General features: G+C 46.0%; 1 protein-coding gene across 3 annotated transcripts in view; it reads right to left on the minus strand.

The window, feature by feature from the left end:
* The window catches only part of ABCC4 (ATP binding cassette subfamily C member 4 (PEL blood group)), a gene marked incomplete at both ends in the record, with an annotated part of 289171 nt that overhangs the window by 90452 nt on the left and 178181 nt on the right, over window positions 1-20538 (minus strand). For all 3 annotated transcript variants that reach the window (XM_080688958.1, XM_080688957.1, XM_080688956.1), the window contains one exon: window positions 11778-11857. In XM_080688958.1, coding sequence (XP_080545084.1) covers window positions 11778-11857 — 80 coding nt within the window. The remainder of the gene's footprint in view (window positions 1-11777; window positions 11858-20538) is intronic.

Raw genomic sequence — 20538 nt, forward strand, 5'->3', positions numbered from 1 at the left:
GGATGAGGGGAGGCAGAGAATCATTAAAGCCCAGGAGTTAAAGGCCAAAGACCAGGCCAGGCACCATAGTAGGACCACTAAACAACAACAACAACAACAACAACATTTTATTGGAATGACATTTTATCCTTATGACAACCCCTATGGTATAGTTCTCAGTCTCTCAATTTTGCAGATATAGAGTGTGTGGCTTGGAGGGCAGAGAGGGCAAGTGGTCGAGGTGCCTTCAATTTAGAAAGGGAGATTCCAGGGTTCCCCTTGCTACCCCCCCACATCATACTTTAACTTTCTCCACATTATCAGTGAAATCCAGCCGTGTACTCTAGCACTTACAGTGGCCCTCACACCATTAAAGCATGAAGCTTTTCCTAGGTAACCAACAGCACTGGCAGAAATAATTTCCAGGGCTCTGCGTCCTTAAGTAGAAGCCCACCAAACAGACTACATACATCACTTTTTTTTTTTTTTTTGCAGTACAGGGGATGGAACCCAGGGCCATTCTACCTCCAAGCTACACTCCCAGCCTTATTTTTAATTCTTTATTTTGAAACAGGCTCTCACTGAGTTACAAAGAGCCTCACGTAGTAGCTGAGGCTGTCCGCAAACTTCAATCCTCAGGTCTCAGCCTCCTGAATCCTGGGATGACAAGTGTCCGCCACCATGCCCGGCCATATATCACTTTCAAATGCTACTTTCCTTTTTCTTTTGCAAATGAAACCAGCTCCAATTTTGCCAGCAACTATAATTGGACTAGACAGGCAACAAACCTGGTAGTTTTAAGAGGTGGACTAGCAAATACCTAAGGGTGTACATACACATACTACTGGGATAGGTCTTATGGCTGATACAGGCCTCATGGGACAAGCTCTCCTGCAGGGCGGCCCCACTGTTCAGAATCAAGGGTCTGCACTGGCCACCCTTGCACGCCTGCTTGGATGTCCCAAAGAGGAACCTGTTCAAACAGTGTCCCTGCCTATTGACCCCATGGCCGTGCAGGTCCATCCTTCTGGTGGCCTCTTGTTCTTTCCTGTATCCTTCTACCCAACACTCTAAAGCTAAGCTCTTGAACTCCAGACACAAGTCTCTGGCCCCTCTGTGCATGTACCTTTGCCTCCTCTAATGCTTTATCTGAAACTACACCATGTAGCCATCCTACACAATGATGTCCTAAAACACTATGAGCTCCTGGGCTTCTTACCAGGTCGACCTCCTCCACTTCTCCATGTGGTTTAGGAACCAGCTGGAAGCCTTTCCCAGCTTCCCCTGGCTGCCCCTTTAGCTGCTATGATCTGAAAACATAGTTAGCCAGCTCAAAAGCAACAGAAAACTTTAGAAATTTGCTTCAACTGAAAAATATGTTCAGGTCTGATAGCGAGATCTCTAGTGGTCTTGCTTAAATAAATTGCACCCATAATGTGCCATCTACAACTTTTAAGACACTAGGAAGACCTGAGTACAGAGTTCTCCTAGAGTCCTCCTATCCCTCCCTACCCCACCATTTATTTTCATCTATAACTAATTAGCAAAAAAAAAAAAAAAAGACTCTAGTGAAGTCATTATTAAGTCTTTCCAAAGCCTTCAACTTGTCAAACCACGCCTTTCACTTGGCATCCCTATTTGATCAGTTTAGATAAGTACACTATTATGAAATTATCACAAGCACAAGTGGTATGAACAAGTCATGGAGATTCCCAAGTGCTTCTGGAGCTGACTCTGGGCCCTGCAGACGAGCCTGCTCGCTAGCACACTTTGCAGAGGAAAGAGACAGGACCAGGGAGCCCAGAAGAGACAGCAGTGAACAGACTGAACAGGAGCAGCTGCTGACTTCTTTGTCCTTTCTAGACCATTTATCAGCATAAGAATTAAAAAAACAGGTAAAGGTGCTCACCATGGTGCTGTAGGCCTAGAGTTTCTGTATTTGAGAGGCTGAGATACGAGGATTGTAGGTTTGAGGACAGCCTCGATAATTTAGTGAGACTCTGTTTCAAAGCAAAAAATAAAAAGGGCTGGAGACTAACTAAGCTCAGAGGTAGAATATCCCTGAGTTCAGTTCCCTACACACACACACACACACACACACACACACACACACACAGCAACAACAGGCAAAAGCTCTCACTGACCCATGGGGGGTTCAAGGGCAGGTCTAAGTGGCCATCTTAACTTTCAGCCTCACACATGTAGGTATAAAGCACTAGCAGCAATGTCTCCGGGTTCACCAACTTCACCCACAATTCTCTTGAGAACAGAAAGCCTCATAGAGAGATTCCGATCAGGGAACACCATTGGCTTTCCACCTGATGGTTCACGGTGGTAGAGAGACCTGGGGCCCTGGCACTGCCGGACACTGAATGGACACAGGGAGAGTGGACAGTCAATGCCAAGGGCAGGAGTCCTCACTGCAGCCCAACGTGGAGGAGGCGGCCCGTGTCCAGCCCTGGGACAGATACCGACAGGAGCGGACGGAGCAGGAATGTCCAGCAAGACTTCGCCAGGTGACCACAAGGGATTCAGAGAGCCTGCAGGGTGTGTGTGTGTGCGGGTGCCCACGCGTGCATGCGCGTGCGTGCGTGTGTGTGTGTGTGTATGTGCATGCGCTAACCAAATTACCAGCCTTGCTCACTTATTCAACTGGGAATGATAACGTCTTCAAAGGAGAGACAAACAGACACATCACACATCCTTACACCCCCTTAAAATGAGCAGATGCGCCGCCACGCACCCACTCAAAGACCCCGGGCAGGTCCAGCTAGCTGTCCAGAGGTTCGACTCTCATGCCTTAGGAAAGTTTTCAAAGCGGCTGACATGCCAACCTGGATTCAACGAGAGCCCAACCAATTGCATATATTCCAGCCATAAACATTACTTCCCTCCCTTTACAGCTCAAATTTGAAAGGGTCACATATCAACAATTTAATTGCTCCTTGACCATAGGCATTTCTGTGTATCACATGTACACACATATACATATAATAAAGCAGCAATAGCCTGTGTTGTCTGAAGTCAAATATATCAAAACACCCATCTTCACAGAAAGAAATGTTAACACTAACAAAGTCTGGGAGGGATGGTTTACATACTCTATTGATTGTGTTCAATTTTAGCTGTTAATTTGACTTGGACAGTCAAATTAAACAAAAGGATGTTTTAAATGAAAATGAGATTTATTCTGTGTACTTTATATATTATCTGTAGTATTTAACTGTAGCATGCCTATGCAATTTTCTATAAAGAATGCGCTTCCAATTAATAAAAAATGTAGAATCTCCTCTGTTCATTTAGTTTTTTGTTTTGTTTTGTGGTACTTGGGATTGAACCTAGGGGCATTCTACCTCTGAGCTACACCGTCAGTCCCTTTTATTTTTTTGTTTAGAAACATGGTCTCACTAGGTTGCCGAAAGTCTTGTGTTGTTGAGGCTGTCTTCAAACCAGCGATCCTCCTATCTCAGTCTCTCAAGTACTGGGATTACAAGCAGGTGCTACGACGCCCTGCTTGACGAAGTCTTCATTGCAAGCTTAAGCTCCAATCCAGAGATGTATATTTGCTTTGGTCAGAGCCAAATTTTATTCCTTGTTTACACAGTATTACTCCAGAGCTATGCAGGTCACCACCCAATTAAATATTCAGGAAGACCTCGTCCTCCACTTCCTGGTGCTCACACCCAGGAAATCAACAGTCAGGTACTCAGGGTTGAGAGCAGGCTTCTTACAAAGCCAAAGATGACAGGCCTTGGAAATAGTACTTCCCAGGCTGGGGGATTTTACAAACCAGCAAAAAAGGTTCATCAACATTTTGGGGGAAGGTCTGTCTGCCTAATTCTAAAGACAATGAATAAGTAAATACATAAATGGCCAGTGCCACCATTTCTAAAAAATTTCTATCTAAAACATCACAGGTCATGTTACCTGGGCACTTACCTAGGTGGGCACCATATAAATAATTGACATGTTATTGAAGATAGTGTCATCAAAACACAGAAAGGGGCAGTTTGCTTCGCCCAGAGGAGTAGACCTCAAAAACAAAAATAAAAGTCTCCAACCCCTCACTTGACTGGCTGTGTGATCCAGGAGAAATTAAGCCAGCAGGATAACTGTTTGGGCCTCCTGGGAAGATGAGGGATTGTACAAATAAATAATTTAAAATGAGGTCAGGAGATGGGTGGGGTGGTACATGCCTGTGATCCCCACACTTGGGAGGCGGAGACAGGAGGGTGGCATGTCCGAGGCCAGCCTCAGCTTAGAGATTGAGAAACCCTCGGCAAATTAGCGAGATCCTGCTTCAAAATTTAAAAATAAAATATAAACTAAAAAGGGCTGGGGGTGTAGCTCGGAGGTGGAATAACCCTGGGTTCAATCCCTGGTACCGAATGAATGAATGAATGAATGAATGAATGAATGAATAATAGAACTAGACTCAGCACATGAGAGGCCACCACTGTTAGCTAGCAGCACTGCTATTCACAGGAAATCTGGCCCATAGAAGTCTTCGGCTTTACGTCCTAACTTAACAAGCCTTACATAAGGGCAAACCCACTCTAGAAAATCAAGATAGCCACGCAGAAAAGCTAAATAAACTCAGCCTGTGGCTAAAACAAAATGCAACGCCTTCCATCATCTTATCTTCTTATACTGAGTCTGTCGGCCACATACCACCTGGTGTTTGGGCAAGCTGCTGGAAAGCAGAGAACCGCTCCCTCGCCTGCGGATGGACTCGGTGCCGCCCGTGCGGCCCCCGTGACCGTCAGGTTCCCAGGACTCGCCTGGGCTCTGCTGGGTGCTGCGGAACACAGCCAGCCTGCTCACCTCTCCACACTAACACACTCTTCTTCCCCTGGCTTGCTCAACACCAGCTTTCCTCTGCTCTTCCTTTCCGTTCATTTTCTGTGTGCTCAGCTTCCTCTTTAGCCATCGGGGCTTCTGTGGGCCCTGACAGTGCCTCGCGGTCTCCGGGCGACCTCATCCACCATCATGGAACCAACTCCTACCTGCTACTGAGAGAGGCCAGGCGTCCCTCACGCTTCCGGCTACGCATGGCGCTCCTGCCTCTGGGGGCCTCAGAACTACCCCGAAATACCTGAGCTACCAGGGGCAGAGCTGGGGTTGGGAGTACGTAGCATGCTGAAGTCTTAACTATCATCCCAGCCCGGTGTCCTTTGTGTTCACACCACACTGTAATTGTTGCCTTTCTACTGGTCCCTCCCACCGCTCTGCAGCTCAGCAAAGAATTCCCCCGCACTCAGCTCCGATGCCCCACACCCAGCAATGAATGGAGAGAGTCTTCTTTTCTTTCTTTTTATTTTATTTTATTTTGTGGTACTGGGGATGGAGCCTAGGGTGCATTCTAACCTCTGAGCTATACCCTTGGCTCTATTTTAATTCTTCATCTTCTTCTTCTTCTTTTTTTTTTTGTGTGTGTGTATGTGTGTGTGTGTGTGTGTGTGTGTGTGTGTGTGTGTGTGTACCGGAGACAGAACCCAGGGGCTTTCTACCTCTGGGCTACGCTCCCAGACCTATTTTATATTTTATTTGGAAACAGGGTCTCACTAAGTTGCTGAGGCTGGCTTCGAACCAGTATGATCCTCCTGTCTCAGCCTCCCGAGTACTGGGATTATAAGCATGCACCACCGCACGCGGCTCTATTCTTTATTTTGAAACAGGGTCTCGCTAAGTTGTAGAGAGCCTCACTAGGTAGCTCAGGCTGGCTGTGAACCTGCGATCCTCTGTCTCAGCCTCCCAAGTACTGGGTTACATGCATGCGCCACCACGCCCAGCTTAGTCTCCTTTTCTTAATCTAAAGAATTAGGAACTCCTTTCACGAAATACATTTATATTAGAAATAATGTTTTCCTTTTCAGAGAAGTGTCAAGCTTCTCTACAATATATCTACTTGTAAATATAGTCATAATACATATCGGCTCATCAAATATTACAAATACATTTGGACTGTTAAATTTATTATTAAGAGCTGGGAACGGTGGCGCATGCCACCGTTGTAATTCCAGTATCTGGGAGGCTGAGCTAAGAGTAGGTTCTAAGCCAGCCTCACTAAGCAATTTAGTGAGACCATATTTCCAAATAAATAATAAAAATGGCTGGGGGGGGCAGAGCTCAGAGGTAGAATGTCCAAGGGCTCAACCCCCAGTACCGTAAGCAAAACAAAAATCATTATTAAAATGATCATTTCTAACAATTACCAAATTTTAATTAAAATGCTATTAAAAGGTTACAAATATGGCATGTACTGACAATCCAAGCACTATTCTAGGAAAATGACTAAATAGATTCATACTCTTGGTATTTGTTCAAATATAATGAAGTCTTCAAACACCTGAAAATGTGAATCTCTATACAGAATGTGATCTCTGCTATACTTTTGTCCTTTACCCAAATACATCACCCCCCCCCCCCAGTACTGGGGGTGGAACCCTGGGGTATTCTACCTCCAAGCTACATCCCAGCCCTATTTTTTTATTCTTTATTTTGAAACAGGGTCTCACTGAGTTGCAAAGGGCCTCACTACGTAGCTGAAGCTGTCTGCAAACCACGATCCTCCTGTCTCAGCCTCCCAAATGCTGGATTATAAGCGTGCACCCCTACACCTGGCTCCCCCAGCCCTATTTTGAAGTCTTTACGTTTTTTTATTTTTAATTTTTTTTGGTGGTACTGGGGTTCCTGGAAGCCCTTCTACCTCTGGGCTACACTCCCAGACCTATTTTTACATTTTTATTTGGAAACAGGGTCTCTTAAGCCTGTGTGCGCGGCTGGCTTCGAACCTGCGCGATCCTCCTGTCTCTGCCTCCCAAGCGTGGGGATGACAAGCGTGCGCCACCACACCCGGCTTCTTTACTTTTTTTAAACAGAGTCACAGTAAGCTGCAGAAGGCCTCACTATTTAGCTGAGGCTGTCTGTGAACCGTGATCCTCCTGTCTCAGCCTCCCAAGTACTAGGATTATAGGCGTGCACCACCACACTCAGCTAATATATCATCTTTTGAAGTCCAAGTTCCCACTCAAAGGATCCCTCTCCTTATCAATTTCTCATGTCTGAGGTCTAGATAAAAATCTTCTTATTGTATGCATTTTAATTTCTATTTTCATAAAAACATCCAGTTTTAAACTGTAAAGATCCACTCTATCTTGATAGAGGACCTGGTTATAGGAATACTGTTAACACAAAGTGGTTAGAGTTTTTGAAAAGGCAAAAGAAATCAAACATTTGAAGAGCACTTACTTTTTTTATTGTTGTACTAAGGAAAAAAACTCAAGGGCATTCTACCCCTGAGCCACACCTTCAGCCCTATTTTTTATTCTTTATTTTGAAACAGGGTCTCACTGAGTTGCAAAGGGCCTCACAAGTAGCTGAGGCTGTCCGCGAACCGCGGTCTTCCTGTCTCAGCCTCCCGAATGCTGGGATTACAAGTGTGTGCCACCACGCCCGGCTATGGAGAGCACTTTCTAAGCCACATGCTCACTGCCAGCCCTGGGCTAACTTGTAAGTCCCCGGCAGTACCAATATATGCAGACTGTTACCTCATGCTCTACAAATCATTAACTGCAATGATGTACTTCTTAGATAATCCTGTGATATATTCAAAACCATTCTTAAATTCTAGTCTACCTGTCTACACAGCCTGGCTCCTCTAAAATTCACTTCTCTTTAGGCACTACTGTACAAGACGCTCTCCAACTACCTGGCCCAAACTTCTCACTCTAATAGAGGATATCAATGCAGTAAATGATACATGTTTTCAAAATTAGCTGTGTTACTGTTTTCCATGAGAATGGGTTACCAACAGCCAACCATATAAGAACAAACCCAATGGTGCTCACACAAGTACAAATCTTTCATTGACGTCTGAGGGACAAACCCAGGCAAACAACCTCTGGCCAGGGAATCTGCTCAAATTTTAGAAAGAACTTCCCTTCTCAGTCATTTCGTCAGTGGAGTAGTAACTCTGTCCCTGATATCTGACTGACTCCTACAGATCACACAGGCTCTGGACAGCATGCCATCAAGGGAGGGTGTTAATCTCTGTCCCTCCACTCAATCCCTCAGCACCACACTCAACTGGATACACCAGTTCCAACCCAACGAGCCTCAGTTCTGAACTCTTACTCACAAAACAACAAAACTTTCAACTTACAGGAAAAAAAAAATCAAGCATGCACGCTGTGGATTAAAAAGTTCACATGGATAAATGCAATCATATTATTTATTTCTATAACTATTCGATTTTAATTCTGTAGGAATGGCTGAGCATATGCCCATCTTCAGTTAGAAAGAAAAATAAATAAATGAGCAAGTCTTCATCTGACTATTCTGATAAGTGGAAACTTCCCATTCGCAAAGATATCCAAAGCTTTGGATTTGACTTCGATTTTCACTCTATGTATTACTATATATTGTGCCAAGTTCTTCCTGGCTCAAGGATACCAGAAGATGCATAGCTTCCGCAGAGGTCAAAGGACACCCACCTCTTGCTAGCTAACGCCCAGGGTACTTGCTGACCAGAACATCCCAAGTCACACTTTGCGGCTGAGGTTCGAAGGCCTCCTCTTTCATGAGTTTCTCTGTGCAGAGGAGGAACCGCTACTTGTGCTGGTAATTACCCACAGAATCTGATGAGAGACATTAAAACCCAGGGCCTGCCGATGTCAGCAGAAGGTTTTGCTAATGACATTAAGAACAAAGGCAGACAGGAAATTTTCTACTATGTCAACTTTGAAAGGGGCTGACGAACCCTTTAGGACTGATGATCAGACAAGAGGCCTGGAAAGTCATCTCTATTTCTGAGGCCCTAGAAAACTGAGAGTGGGCTACTATTGAGAGGGAGAATAGTCACCGGACGCTTTAACTGACGGGCACTCAAATTTTAAATGTATTAAATGATTGAGTCTATTGGCAAAACCCACTCCCCTCCCCAAATAAAAGAACAAGTACTAAGTAAAGCCAAGAGGTGAGCCAAGTTGATTGTTATTTTGACCTTGCTCCGCTTTAATTCAGGAGACTATTTAGAAATGTAAGGAGCAACCCCTTCCTTCGGCTCAGCTAGCAGAGCTAATAGGCTTCTAATTAATTTCCAGAAGATTGCTGTTATAACTAACAGGTTTTAAACATTTGGTTGATTGGGGAAAATGAATTGAATATAATGTATTTGATTTGGAAAATTAGTTTTCATTCTATGTGCTTACCATAATAGTGTTTATTTTAAGTTTACATGATTCCATTAAGAGTCCCAGAACACCACTGGGTTGTTTTTTTCCCTTACGGAGTCCTATCCAACTTAAAAAAAAAAAAGTGAATCTAAATTAATTTACATTTAGATTTTTGTTGGCCTTTATTTGAGGGTAGGTTAAATGCATTTTTGTGGCTTTAATAAAAAAAAAAAATCTTTGCTGGCTAACACAGCAACAGGCCCCCAATACTTCAAAATGAGCCCAGCGAGATAGCTCAGTCAAAAGCCCCACTCATCGAATGCAAATCCTCTGGAGAAAAGGCTGCACACACAGAGTAAGATGAACCAGAGACGGCATTGTTTATGAAGTTTCATTTGATTCCTCCTGACAACCATTTAAACAATGAATGTTGGGAAATGTCCCTCAAAGAATCAACAACAATAGCGGAGATCAGCGCTTTTATAGTGAGCTAACACTATTTTTAAAAGGAGAAAATATTTCTTCCTGAAGGGATTACGGGAAGCCTTATTAAAGACACCTGCAAAGAAAACAAGTGACAACAGATCTTTATCATAATTGATAACTGAGTTGTCCTTCCTATAAAACTCCTTCCTCTGAGACAATAACATCGAGAGTTACCTTTGCTGTCGATCCAATAAATTGGCTAATTGGGACCCAGAAGATTCGACCATAATAAGTTTGCCAAGATTATGCGAGTGGATAATAAAGATAATTATTAAGAAAAAAGACCCTTGTCTATCTGGTTAAACAGAATTATGACGAGACTAGAATTTTCCTCTCCTCACGTTGCTGAGAATGTTTATATTGAAATCAAGTAGCATCCATCCCTTTCCGTCCATATGAGACACAAAAACACATGAAGGATTCTAATTAGCAGGGCTCACTCTGCTGAGCACACAGTGGGCCAGCAGGCTCTGGAAAGCCAGCCTGAGCCTTGCTCCCAGTTGGGAGGAGACACAACCTTTCGCAAAATCTTCTCCAAGTAATTAATGATCACTGTTGAAACGTGTACTTCCAGTCATCTGCATTCTATTAAAAAAAAAAATCAAACTGTTTAGCGTTTCTGCTCCTGGGGGATAAATAAAATAGCAACACCCAGCAGGACACATTTTTCAAATGAGTTTGCAGAAGAATAAAAAAAAAAAAAATCCGAAGTGCTCCCTCGTGTGAGAGGACTCTACCTGTGAGTCCCAGGCGAGTCTCGGCTGCCTTCCTTCCCCGAGGTAAACGTCGCCCATGGGCTAAGCTGTTTGCAGTCAGATTTTCACAGTTGTCTTTCTGTGACTAATAGGACTTCCGACAATCATATCAGGCCCATTAGCGATTTTTCTGACATAGCGACATTTCCAAATTAAGTAATTGTGGCTCCTTTCACTCCAAGGACTCCAGAGGTGACCCTACACGTGGACTTGGGGGATACGCAAGCATTGAAGAAGTGGGGGGCTCGCTGGGAGGGCCAAGCCACGCTTGACGTTCTAGCTGGAGCACTTTCTCTTCTTGGCCTTAAACTTGGCTTATGATTAGAACTACTGTAAAATGGAACTTCACTTTTCAATTAGGGGAAGGGAAAAATGTCCAGACTCATTATCATGTTAGTGACGGCAGCTGGGAGTTTACAATATGAGCTTTCGATAGAGGCATTTTGTTTCCAACAACAAATGCTTTATTTTTTATTTTAAAAAAGCAAGTTCCCCAGTCTGAATCATTGAGAAATAGACAGAATCAAACAACAGAAAGAAAAAAAAAATTACCGCATGAGCAAAGATACTGAATGAGGAGATGAGAAACGACATGACCCAAGTTATTCTTTCGGACCACAAGTTCACAGACAAAACAAAAGCTTTATAGAAGGTATTTCTGTGGGATTGTTGTGTGTGGTTTTTTTTTTTTAAAGAAAAAGACACTTTAAGACAGAGCAATCAACGTGTGAAAAGGAAAGCTGCCTAGAAAAACAAAAAAGACATTTTCTGAGCTGCCTTTGATCCTGTACTCAAATTATTGGCTTAAACTCGCTTGCCTTTAAAGGCTTTGTATCTGCTATAACTGCCCTCTATTGTCCCTGTTAACAAAGTATTATTTTCACCTTATTATTACTAATCTTTTCTTTGTAAGTAACCACACCTGGTTTTATCCCCCTCCCATTAAAAAAAAATCGGTGCGGTAAATATTTGCCCTTTGTGGTAATACAATGCATAATTTAGTTAATCTGGGCTATCTTTCCGTGAGAGGTGATTGTTTCTATATTATGAAATGTGTTCACAGTAAAGCGAAATCCACGCCAGATACCTGGGAGGCAGACTAGAGTCACTCACCTAGCAAAGAGCTGCCCCTGAACCACTCCTGACACGACTGGGTAGCCGCTCCTACACACCGGCATTACTCATGCTAACTCAGCCTCCCAACCATGACCACACCTTCCTTTTACAAACACGACCTTTTATTAAGGTAACATTACACATGGCCCGGCCCAGGGCTCCATTCCCACCCGATCCCCCTCCATTAAAAGGCCTGCAAAAAAAAAAAAAAAAAAAAAGGAACTTCAGTTCTCCATCTACGAAGCTGACCTTGTGATTACGTTACCTGGATGAAGTCTAGAAATGTCAGGGGAAGCAAGTCATCCATATGCCCAATGTCTTTGGAGAAACGATTTAAAATTCTTCCTGCAAGGACAGGATATGAGAAATTACTCATTTCCCCAGACAGACCCTTTAAGAGAAACAACTCGCAAACAAATCAAAACAACATTTTAAATGCATATGTATTTAATATATTATGCATTCATATGAAATATACCGATGTCAGTGGCAAACAAAAAGAAAATAGGATGATACCTAAAGAGAAATAAAAATACCACCAAATGGTACCGAGCAGGGAATTACAATGTGGCCCTGATTAAAAAAAAAAAAAAACCGGGGTGGGGGAGAGTCTCGTGACAGTATCAGGAAGGGTTGGAGGATCTTATCATTTCTTTTAGAATGTTCCTTCATTTCTAGATCCCACCTAGGACTTCAATCTAAGTGCTACACAGGTGAACAACTGCAAACTGTATAGATCAGTCCTAATTAAGACCAAAATTAATTTTGCAAAGTGTTTGTTTTTTGTCTTGATGGTACTGGGGATCAAGCCCAAGGGCATTCTACTTCCCAGCTATGCCACCAGCCCCGTTTTATTGTTTACTTTGAAACAGGGTCTCGCTAAGTTGCAGAGGGCCTAAGTTGCCAAGGCTGGCCATGAGCTTGCGATCCTCCTGTCTCAGCCTCCCAAGTACAGGGATGACAGGCATGCACCATCACGCTCAGCTGCATTTTTTAATAAATTTAATTGTAACCTTTGTGTCCGCCCCCCCCCCCAACACACACACACCGCAAGATGGTTCATCGCACCTCACACTTTAGGGCAAATGAGATGCTTCTAAGTCATGAATATACTATTGAGGTTCAAGAGGTTATTTTCAGACAGGCACCCAGCCTGACAAACACAGATGTAAAGATCCAAAAAGATCAGAGGGATGGAGGCGGGAGACAGGCACAACACTTAACACCTAAATGTCACTTCCTATCACGAGTTCTAACTCCCCTGTCAAGTAGAATTCGAGAAAACTGTATCATAAAGGGCTCGGAAGCTGGGTGTGGTGGTACTCACTTGTAATCCCCTCACTTGAGAGGCTGACACAGGAGGGTCTCAGATTTGCTGCCACCCTCAGTTATTTAGTGAGACCCTTGGCAACTTAGTGAGACCCTGTTTCAGAATAAAGAATAAAAAGTAGTGCTGGAGTCGAGCATGGTGGCACACACCTGTAATCCCCGCACTTGGGAGGTGGAGACAGGAGGATCGCACAGATCCGAAGCCAGCCTCGCTGGCTTGAGACCCTGTTTCCAAATAAAATATAAAATAGGTCTGGGAGTGTAGCCCGGAGGTAGAAGGGTTCCATCCCCAGTACCGCAAAAAAAAAAAAAAAAAAAAAAAAAAAAGTTCAGAAACGGAAGGTCAAAACTGGTTTCTAATAAAGACCTATTAATTCCAATGACTGCATTTAAAAAATTGAAGCTACACACAGACAGCCTATGTTGATGCAGGCAAATGTGTTTTGTGTTTCTCTCGGCCTCTAAACTGATGTTTTGAGGAGCTACAGGTGGGATGTGCAGCGTCGGAGTGCTCTTCTTCGGTGATCTGAAGCAACTGGTGTGGAATTGTCAGTCAGAGGCTGGTACTGAGCTCTGTGACCCTGCAGCTTCCTCTGGGTGCTGGGACCTGCCAGGAAGTGCAGGGCGTGCAAGTCAGATATAAACTGGGCTTCAATTTTCCTGTCTAAGACTCGGACTCCAGGAAGCGTCTATTAGTGACATCTTTGGCAGGCCCAGTGACACCTGTTCTTAGCCTCTAATGTCACCTGCTTTAGAGAATTGTCTGGAGGATTATAAATAGGTCCAGGCCCATGAAAGAAGCTAGCCAGAATGCTTGGCACTTTTTAATGGGTGCTCAAAAGCACACAAACACAGGGTGTGATGATCGCTCTTGCAGGTTCTGTAGCGTGCCACCCAGGAGGAAGTACAACGTGTTAAATTGCAGATTCTGGCTCAGGAGCTCGAGGGACAGGGCTTGAGCAGCTACATGTCTCTGTCTGTCTGTCTGTCTGTCTGTCTGTCTGTCTCTCTCTCTTTTTTGCTATACTGGGGGATGAAACCCAGGGGCATTCTACCTCCAAGCTACATCCTCAGCCCCTTATTCTTTACTTTGAAACAGGGTCTCACTGAGTTGCAAAGGGCCTAAGTAGCTCAGGCGAACCGGGATCCTCCTGTCTCAGCCTCCTAAATGCTGGGATTACAAGCTTGTGCCCTGCTGAGCAGATGCATTTCTTTTCTTTTTTGTGTGTCTCTTTTCTTTTCCTTTCTTTCTTTCTTTCTTTCCTTCCTTCCTTCCTTCCTTCCTTTCTTTCTTTTGCAGTACTGGGGATGGAACCCAGGGGCATTCTACCTCTGAGCTACACCCCCAGCCCTGTGTTTTTTTTAATTCTTATTTTGAAACAGGGTCTAAGTAGCTGAGGCTGTTCTTGAACCATGATCCTCCTGTCTTAGCCTCCCAAATGCTGGGATTACAAGCGTGTGCACTGCACACTTGGCCCCGGAGGGCCAAGAGGCCAGGTGAATATTCATCTGCCATGCTTCAAGGGTATTAGAATCAGGTGGACAAAATGTTTCCCCTATATATTCTTTTGGACTTTGTGGCCAATCTGGTCATTTTTTAACTTCTCAAGGTACCAATACCAAAAGGAAAAATATGTTAAAAAACATTAAAGATAGATAGCATGAAGACGTTTCTGGCTTCTTCAATGTAAGAGGTTTAATTTTGCAACACAGGCAAGATTCAAACACACAGAGCATGGCACAGCTTAAAAAATACTAAGAACAATATTGCAATTTTTTTTATTATATGTGGTACTGGGGATGAAACCCAGGGGCATTTGAGCTCTGAGCTACACCCCCAGCCCGATTTTTTTTGTGTGTGTGGTACTGGGGTTCCTGGAAGCCCTTCTTCCTCCGGGCTACACTCCCAGACCTATTTTATATTTTTGAAACAGGGTCTCTTACGCCAGCGCGGCTGGCTTCGAACCTGCGCAATCCTCCTGTCTCCGCCTCCCAAGCGCGGGGATTACAAGCGTGTGCCACCACGCCCGGCTCCAGCCCGATTTTTTTATCATGAAACGGTGTCTTACTAAGTTGTGGAGGGCCTCACTTAGCAGCTCTCAGGCTCCCAAGTGCTGGGATTACAAGTGTGCACCACCATGCCTGGCTTTTATTTTTTATTTTGAAGCAGGGTCTCGCTGAGTTGCTGACAGCCTCGCTAAGTTGTTGAGACTGGCCTAGAACCTGCAATTCTCTTGTCTCAGCCTCCCAAGTACTGAAACTACAACCGTGTACCACCATGCCTGGCCAACAAGGCCGGGATCAGAGCCTGCCATGAGGCAAGGCCAGTGCCGGGGCCAGCGAGGCCGGGGTCGGAGACTGCCAAAGAGTGAGGCCAGTGCCGGGGTCAGTGAGGCCGGCCTTGGAGCCTGCCATGAGGCAAGGCTGGTGCAGAGGCCAGTGAGGCCGGGATCGGAGCCTTCCGAGGGGTGAGGCTAGTGCCGGGGTCAGCGTGGCCGGGATCGGAGCCTGCCGTGAGGCAAGGCCAGTGCTGGGGCCTCCGAGGCCAGGATTGGAGCCTGCCAAGGGGTGAGGCTGGTGTTGGGGCCAGCGAGGCCAGCTGGGATTGGAGCCTGCTGTGAGGCAAGGTCAGTGCAGGGGCCAGTGAGGCCAGGATCAGAGCCTTCAGAGGGGTGAGGTCAGTGCCAGGTTCAGCGAGGCCAGGATCGGAGCCTACCGTGAGGCAAAGCCAGTGCTGGGACCTACAAGGCCGAGATCAGAGTCTGCCGAGGGGTGAGGCCGGTGTCAGGGCCAGCGAGGCTGGGCTCAGAGCCTGCCATGAGGCAAGGCCAGTGCAGGGGCCAGTGAGGCCGGGATCAGAGCCTTGTGAGGGGTGAGGACTGTGCCAGGATCAGCGAGGCCGGGATTGGAGCCTGACCTGAGGCAAGGCCGGTGCTGGGGCCACGGAGGCCGGGATCAGAGCCTGCCATGCAGTGAGGCCGGTGCTGATGTCAGCAAGGCCGGGATCGGTGCCTGCCATTTGGTGAGGCCGTAACTGGAGCCAGAGAGGCCGAGATAGGAGCTAGCCTAAAGGCAAAGCAGGTGCTGGGGCCTACAAGGCTGGGATCGGAGCCTGCCACGAGGCAAGGCCGGTACTGGAGCCAGTGAGGCCGGGATCAGAGTCTACCAGGTGGCCAGGCCAGTGCCAGGGCCTTCAAGAGTGGGATCGGAACTTGCAAAGCGGCATACACAGAGAAATATCACAGAAAATTAAAAAATCGGATGCTTTCCCTAATATTCAAAATTAGGAAGAAATGGGTAATAGAAGGGAATCTAGTGGAAGAAGGGGCCCTATGGAGGAGCAATTAAGGTGACCAATCAGAGAGGATGGGATGGGAGAAGATGGAATCTCTTTAAAGCACATGATGTACGTAAACAAATATATCAATGTTAAACACTAAATCAAGCATGGGATTGAGGGAGGGGGAGGGAATGGGATGGGGATTGGATAAAGGTTGATTGGATGATTTGTACTTGGATATCCTAACAAATCTTGTAATCCATTGTGATGTTCGACTACAATGCACCAATAATATATTAAAAAAATAAATAAAGCCCACCGCTATAAAAACTGAAGGTCAGATACAGTCCTAAACCTCTGCTGCTATTCACCAGGGAGCTGGATGCAGATAATGTGCGAGGGTGGGGGGACTGGATAGTTATTCCCTTGCTATAAGAATCAAGAAGGAGAATGGACAATGTTTGCCTGGTGCTCAGGATTAAAGCGGATGCCCAGGATCTGTCTGTGTATCTGAACCTCAGGCTGCAGGGAGGATACCTCTCCCTCCTTCTGCACAGGTGGTTGCCAGTCATGAAGCCTACAGTCAGGGGAAGTTCTGGCAGGTGGATCACACAAGGACTTGCATTGCATCAAAATCCACATGGTCCTGCGATGCAGAGGTGGGATTGAGGGAAGTGTGGCAATGGGAATGAACAGATTTGAGTGTGTCCTCCTTCTGACCTAGAAGCTCCATTTCTAGGAAGTGTACCCAAGCGCAAGTCAGAAGTAGAAACCAACCTAAATGTCCCCAAAGAGACTCTAATATAGGCAGTTTGAGTTTTTCCCTATATTCTATTTTTTTTTAAACAGTGACTGTATTATTTACATAAAAAGTTAAATGCAAAAAAGAAAAGAGAAGGAGAAAGAGAAAGCTGGGAAGTGCTGAGGCTGAGAGGTGGAGGAGACTGACCTCCTTAGGTCCATCATGTTTGTCCATCCCTCCTAAACACTCTGGGCATGTCTTTCTATTTTATCCACAAGAGTGAATGCCAGGAAAGATGTCATCACACTTCCTTTCAAATACAAGTTGATATGAAAGTGTATCTAACAAGTGATTCTAAAATCTGACCTACAGCAAATGCTGCCTCCAGAGTATTTTTTTTTCTTGCTGTACTGGGGATTGAACCCAGGGGCATTCTACCTTCAAGCTACACATCCAGTCCTATTTTTTATTCCTTATCTTGAAACAGGGTCTTCTAAGTTGAAGATGGCCCTACCAAGTAGCCGAGGTTGGCTGCAAACCTTTGATCCTCCTGCCTCATTTTTTTAAAAAAATTTGTTTTTATTGGTGCATTGTTATCATACATCACATTGGAATATAAGACTTGCGAGGATATACAAGCACACATCATCCAATTAACCCTCATCCAGTCCCCATCCCATTCTCTCCCCCTCCCTCGATCCCATGCTTGTTTGGTGATTAACTTTGATACATATGTTTATGTACCTCCTGCTTTTTAAAGAGGCTCCATCCTCCCCTATTCCATACCCTCTGATTGGTCACCTTAATTGCTTCACTATAGGGCCCTTTCTATAGCTCAAACACTTCCTGTTGCCCGTTTCCTCCTAGTTATTGCTGATTAGGGGAAGCATCTGGTTTTAATTTTCTGCGATATTTCTCTGTGCATGCTGCGTTGCAAATACCGATCCCACTCTTGACGGCCCCAGTTGTGGCCTGGCTACCTGGTGGACTGATCCAGACCTCACTGGCTCAAGCAGTGGCCTTGCCTCACGGAGGCCCTGGTGCTGGCCTCGCTGGCCCCAACACTGGCCTAACCCCTCAGCTGGCTCCAATCCCAGCCTCGGAGGCCCCAGCACCAGCCTTCCTCACGGCAGTCTCCGATGTTAGCCGATGGCCCGGCATCGGTCTAACCCCTCGGCAGGCTCCGATCCAGGCCTTGGAGGCCTCAGTAGCGGCCTTGCCTCACGGAAGGCTCCGATGCCAGCCAGTGGCCCCGGCACTGGCCTAACCCCTCAGCAGGCTCTGATCCCGGCCTCGGAGGCCCCAGCATCGGTCTTGCCTTGCGGCAGGCTTCGATCCCAGCCTCGCTGGCCCCAGCACCGGCCTAACCCCTTGGCAGGCTCCGATCTCGGCCTCGGAGGCCTCAATAACAGCCTTGCCTCACAGAAGGCTCAATGCTGGCCATTGGCCCCAGGACCGGCCTAACCCCTCAGCAGGCTCCGATCCCAGCCATGCTGGCCTTGGCACCGGCCCGAACCCTCGGCAGGCTCCGATCCTGGCCTCGGAGGCCCCAGCACCAGCCTTGCATCATGGCAGGCTCTGATCCTGGCCTCATTGGCCCCAGCACTGGCCTAACCCCTCGGCAGGCTCCAATCCTGGCCTCGGAGGCCCCAGCACCGGCTTTGCCACATGGCAGGCTCCGATCCCAGCCTCGCTGGCCCCAGCACCAGCCTAACCCCTCGGCAGGCTCCGATCCCGGCCTCAGAGGCCTCAATAGCGGCCTTGCCTCACAGAAGGCTCCAAAGCTGGCCAGTGGTCCCGACACCGGCCTAACCCCTCAGCAGGCTCTGATCCCGGCCTTGGAGGCCCCAGCACCGGCCTTGCCTCACGGCCTCCTGCCTCATTTTTAAATAGATATATTTACCAATTAAAATTTGAAAGTGTATTTTTATTGAGATATAACTTTGCATCTCATAAAATTTATACATTTTGAATATACAATTAATTTTACCAAGTGATGCCATTATTACTGAAAATAAGTTGCACGCATTTTTGTCTCCCCAGTAAGATTCCCTGTGCCAAAAACGCCCGGCCTCAGGTAACCACAAATGTACTACCCATTTCTATAAATCTGTCTTTTCAGTACCTTTCATGTAAGTGGAATCACTCAGCCTGTGATCCCTTCTATCTTCTTTTCTTAGTTTAACATTTCTAGGGTTCACTCAGAACAGCATGTGTCAATAGTTTCTCTCTTCTGAGACCTATTCTTTGCCAGAAAAAGTCTTTTAAGCACCAATAAAACAGGCCACCACGCCCTGCCGTGCCTGATCTTAAGGGTAAAAGTGGATGTGTTGGGTAAACTCTTCGATAGGATGAACTTCTGTATAAGTATCCACACAGAGGTTTGTATAGGTACATATCTAGAACCCACTGCTAGTTCTAGAACCCAGTTGTTTTTTTTTTTTTTTTTAGGCTGGCTATGAGATATCTTCTCCTCTGCCTCATGAGCAACAGGACTTGGCGCAACTCGTCCAAATTCTAGTGAGACTCAAATGCCTTATGTGACAAGATAAAGAGATGACAAATATGTCCTGGCTACTTATAGGGTCAAAGATCAGGAGGATAAAAGAGATCAGGCTTAAGCCGGGTGTGATGATCGATACCTGTACATCACGCCTGGAATCCCAGTATTTGGGAGGGTAGGAAAGGAGGATCACAGGTTCGAGGTGTAATACTCTGTGCTTATTGGCTAAGTTTAAGATTACTTCACAGATTCTTGTGCCTGTACCAAATGTAATAGCAAAAGTAACCCTACTTTATTCATATCAGCCATTCTACACTGTTCGACTTACGGCTCCCTCCCTTTCTTTCCCACTGCACAAAAGTAAACTGCGCTGGGACATTAAGCTCTTGCCAGATAAGATACAGATAACTGCCAATTCTGTTTCTGCAAGACGGCTCTGGCTCGTCTCAAGGTCATCTGCATGTGCTTTTCCTCTCTCTTCTTCCTCCCCTATATAAGCCCCTCTCCCTGGCAGATGGCGCGCCGCTCCAGTCAGATTTCTAAACTGAGACTACCGCTGCTGGCCAGCTAATAAAGGCTTCAAATGGCACTTTCTTTTGGACTCTCCAGTCTCTCATTTCTCGCTAAACCTGCATAAAACAGAGGCCAGCCTCGGCAACTTATGCCCTCTGCAAATTACTGAGACCCTGTTTCAAAATAAAATAAAATAAAATAGGACTTCCGGGAAGATGGCGAAGGAGAAAAGCAGGGCTTACGAGCCCCGCTAACAACCAATCTCTATTACCACAAAATCAGCACCTTTCATAGCCAGAAAACACCATCAGCAGAGAAACAAAAAATGTAATTACAAGGGACAGAGAAAAAGAGGAAAAACGAGACACCAGAAAGAAACCAGACCGCAGTGCTGCGGCTGGAGCCATGGTGTAGAGCGGGTGCCATCTTCCCTTGCAGCACCAGGCCCCAGAGAGGAGGGAAACTCAGAATGGAGCTCAGAGCCACAGAGGAGATATGCCGGCCTCATGCCTGACATGGCAGCAGCGCCTTACTGCCAGTGGTAGTGGCGAGTTCACCGGACAGCTCCAGACCAACACATTCAACAGCCCACCAGGATCCAGAGAGGAGTGGCAGACAGCGAGCTGAGCTGAGATGCTGTAGAACAGCTGGGTGGAATT

This window comes from Muscardinus avellanarius, assembly GCF_963383645.1.
Source record: "Muscardinus avellanarius genome assembly, chromosome: 2".
In the NCBI taxonomy this organism is placed as follows: domain Eukaryota; kingdom Metazoa; phylum Chordata; class Mammalia; order Rodentia; family Gliridae; genus Muscardinus; species Muscardinus avellanarius.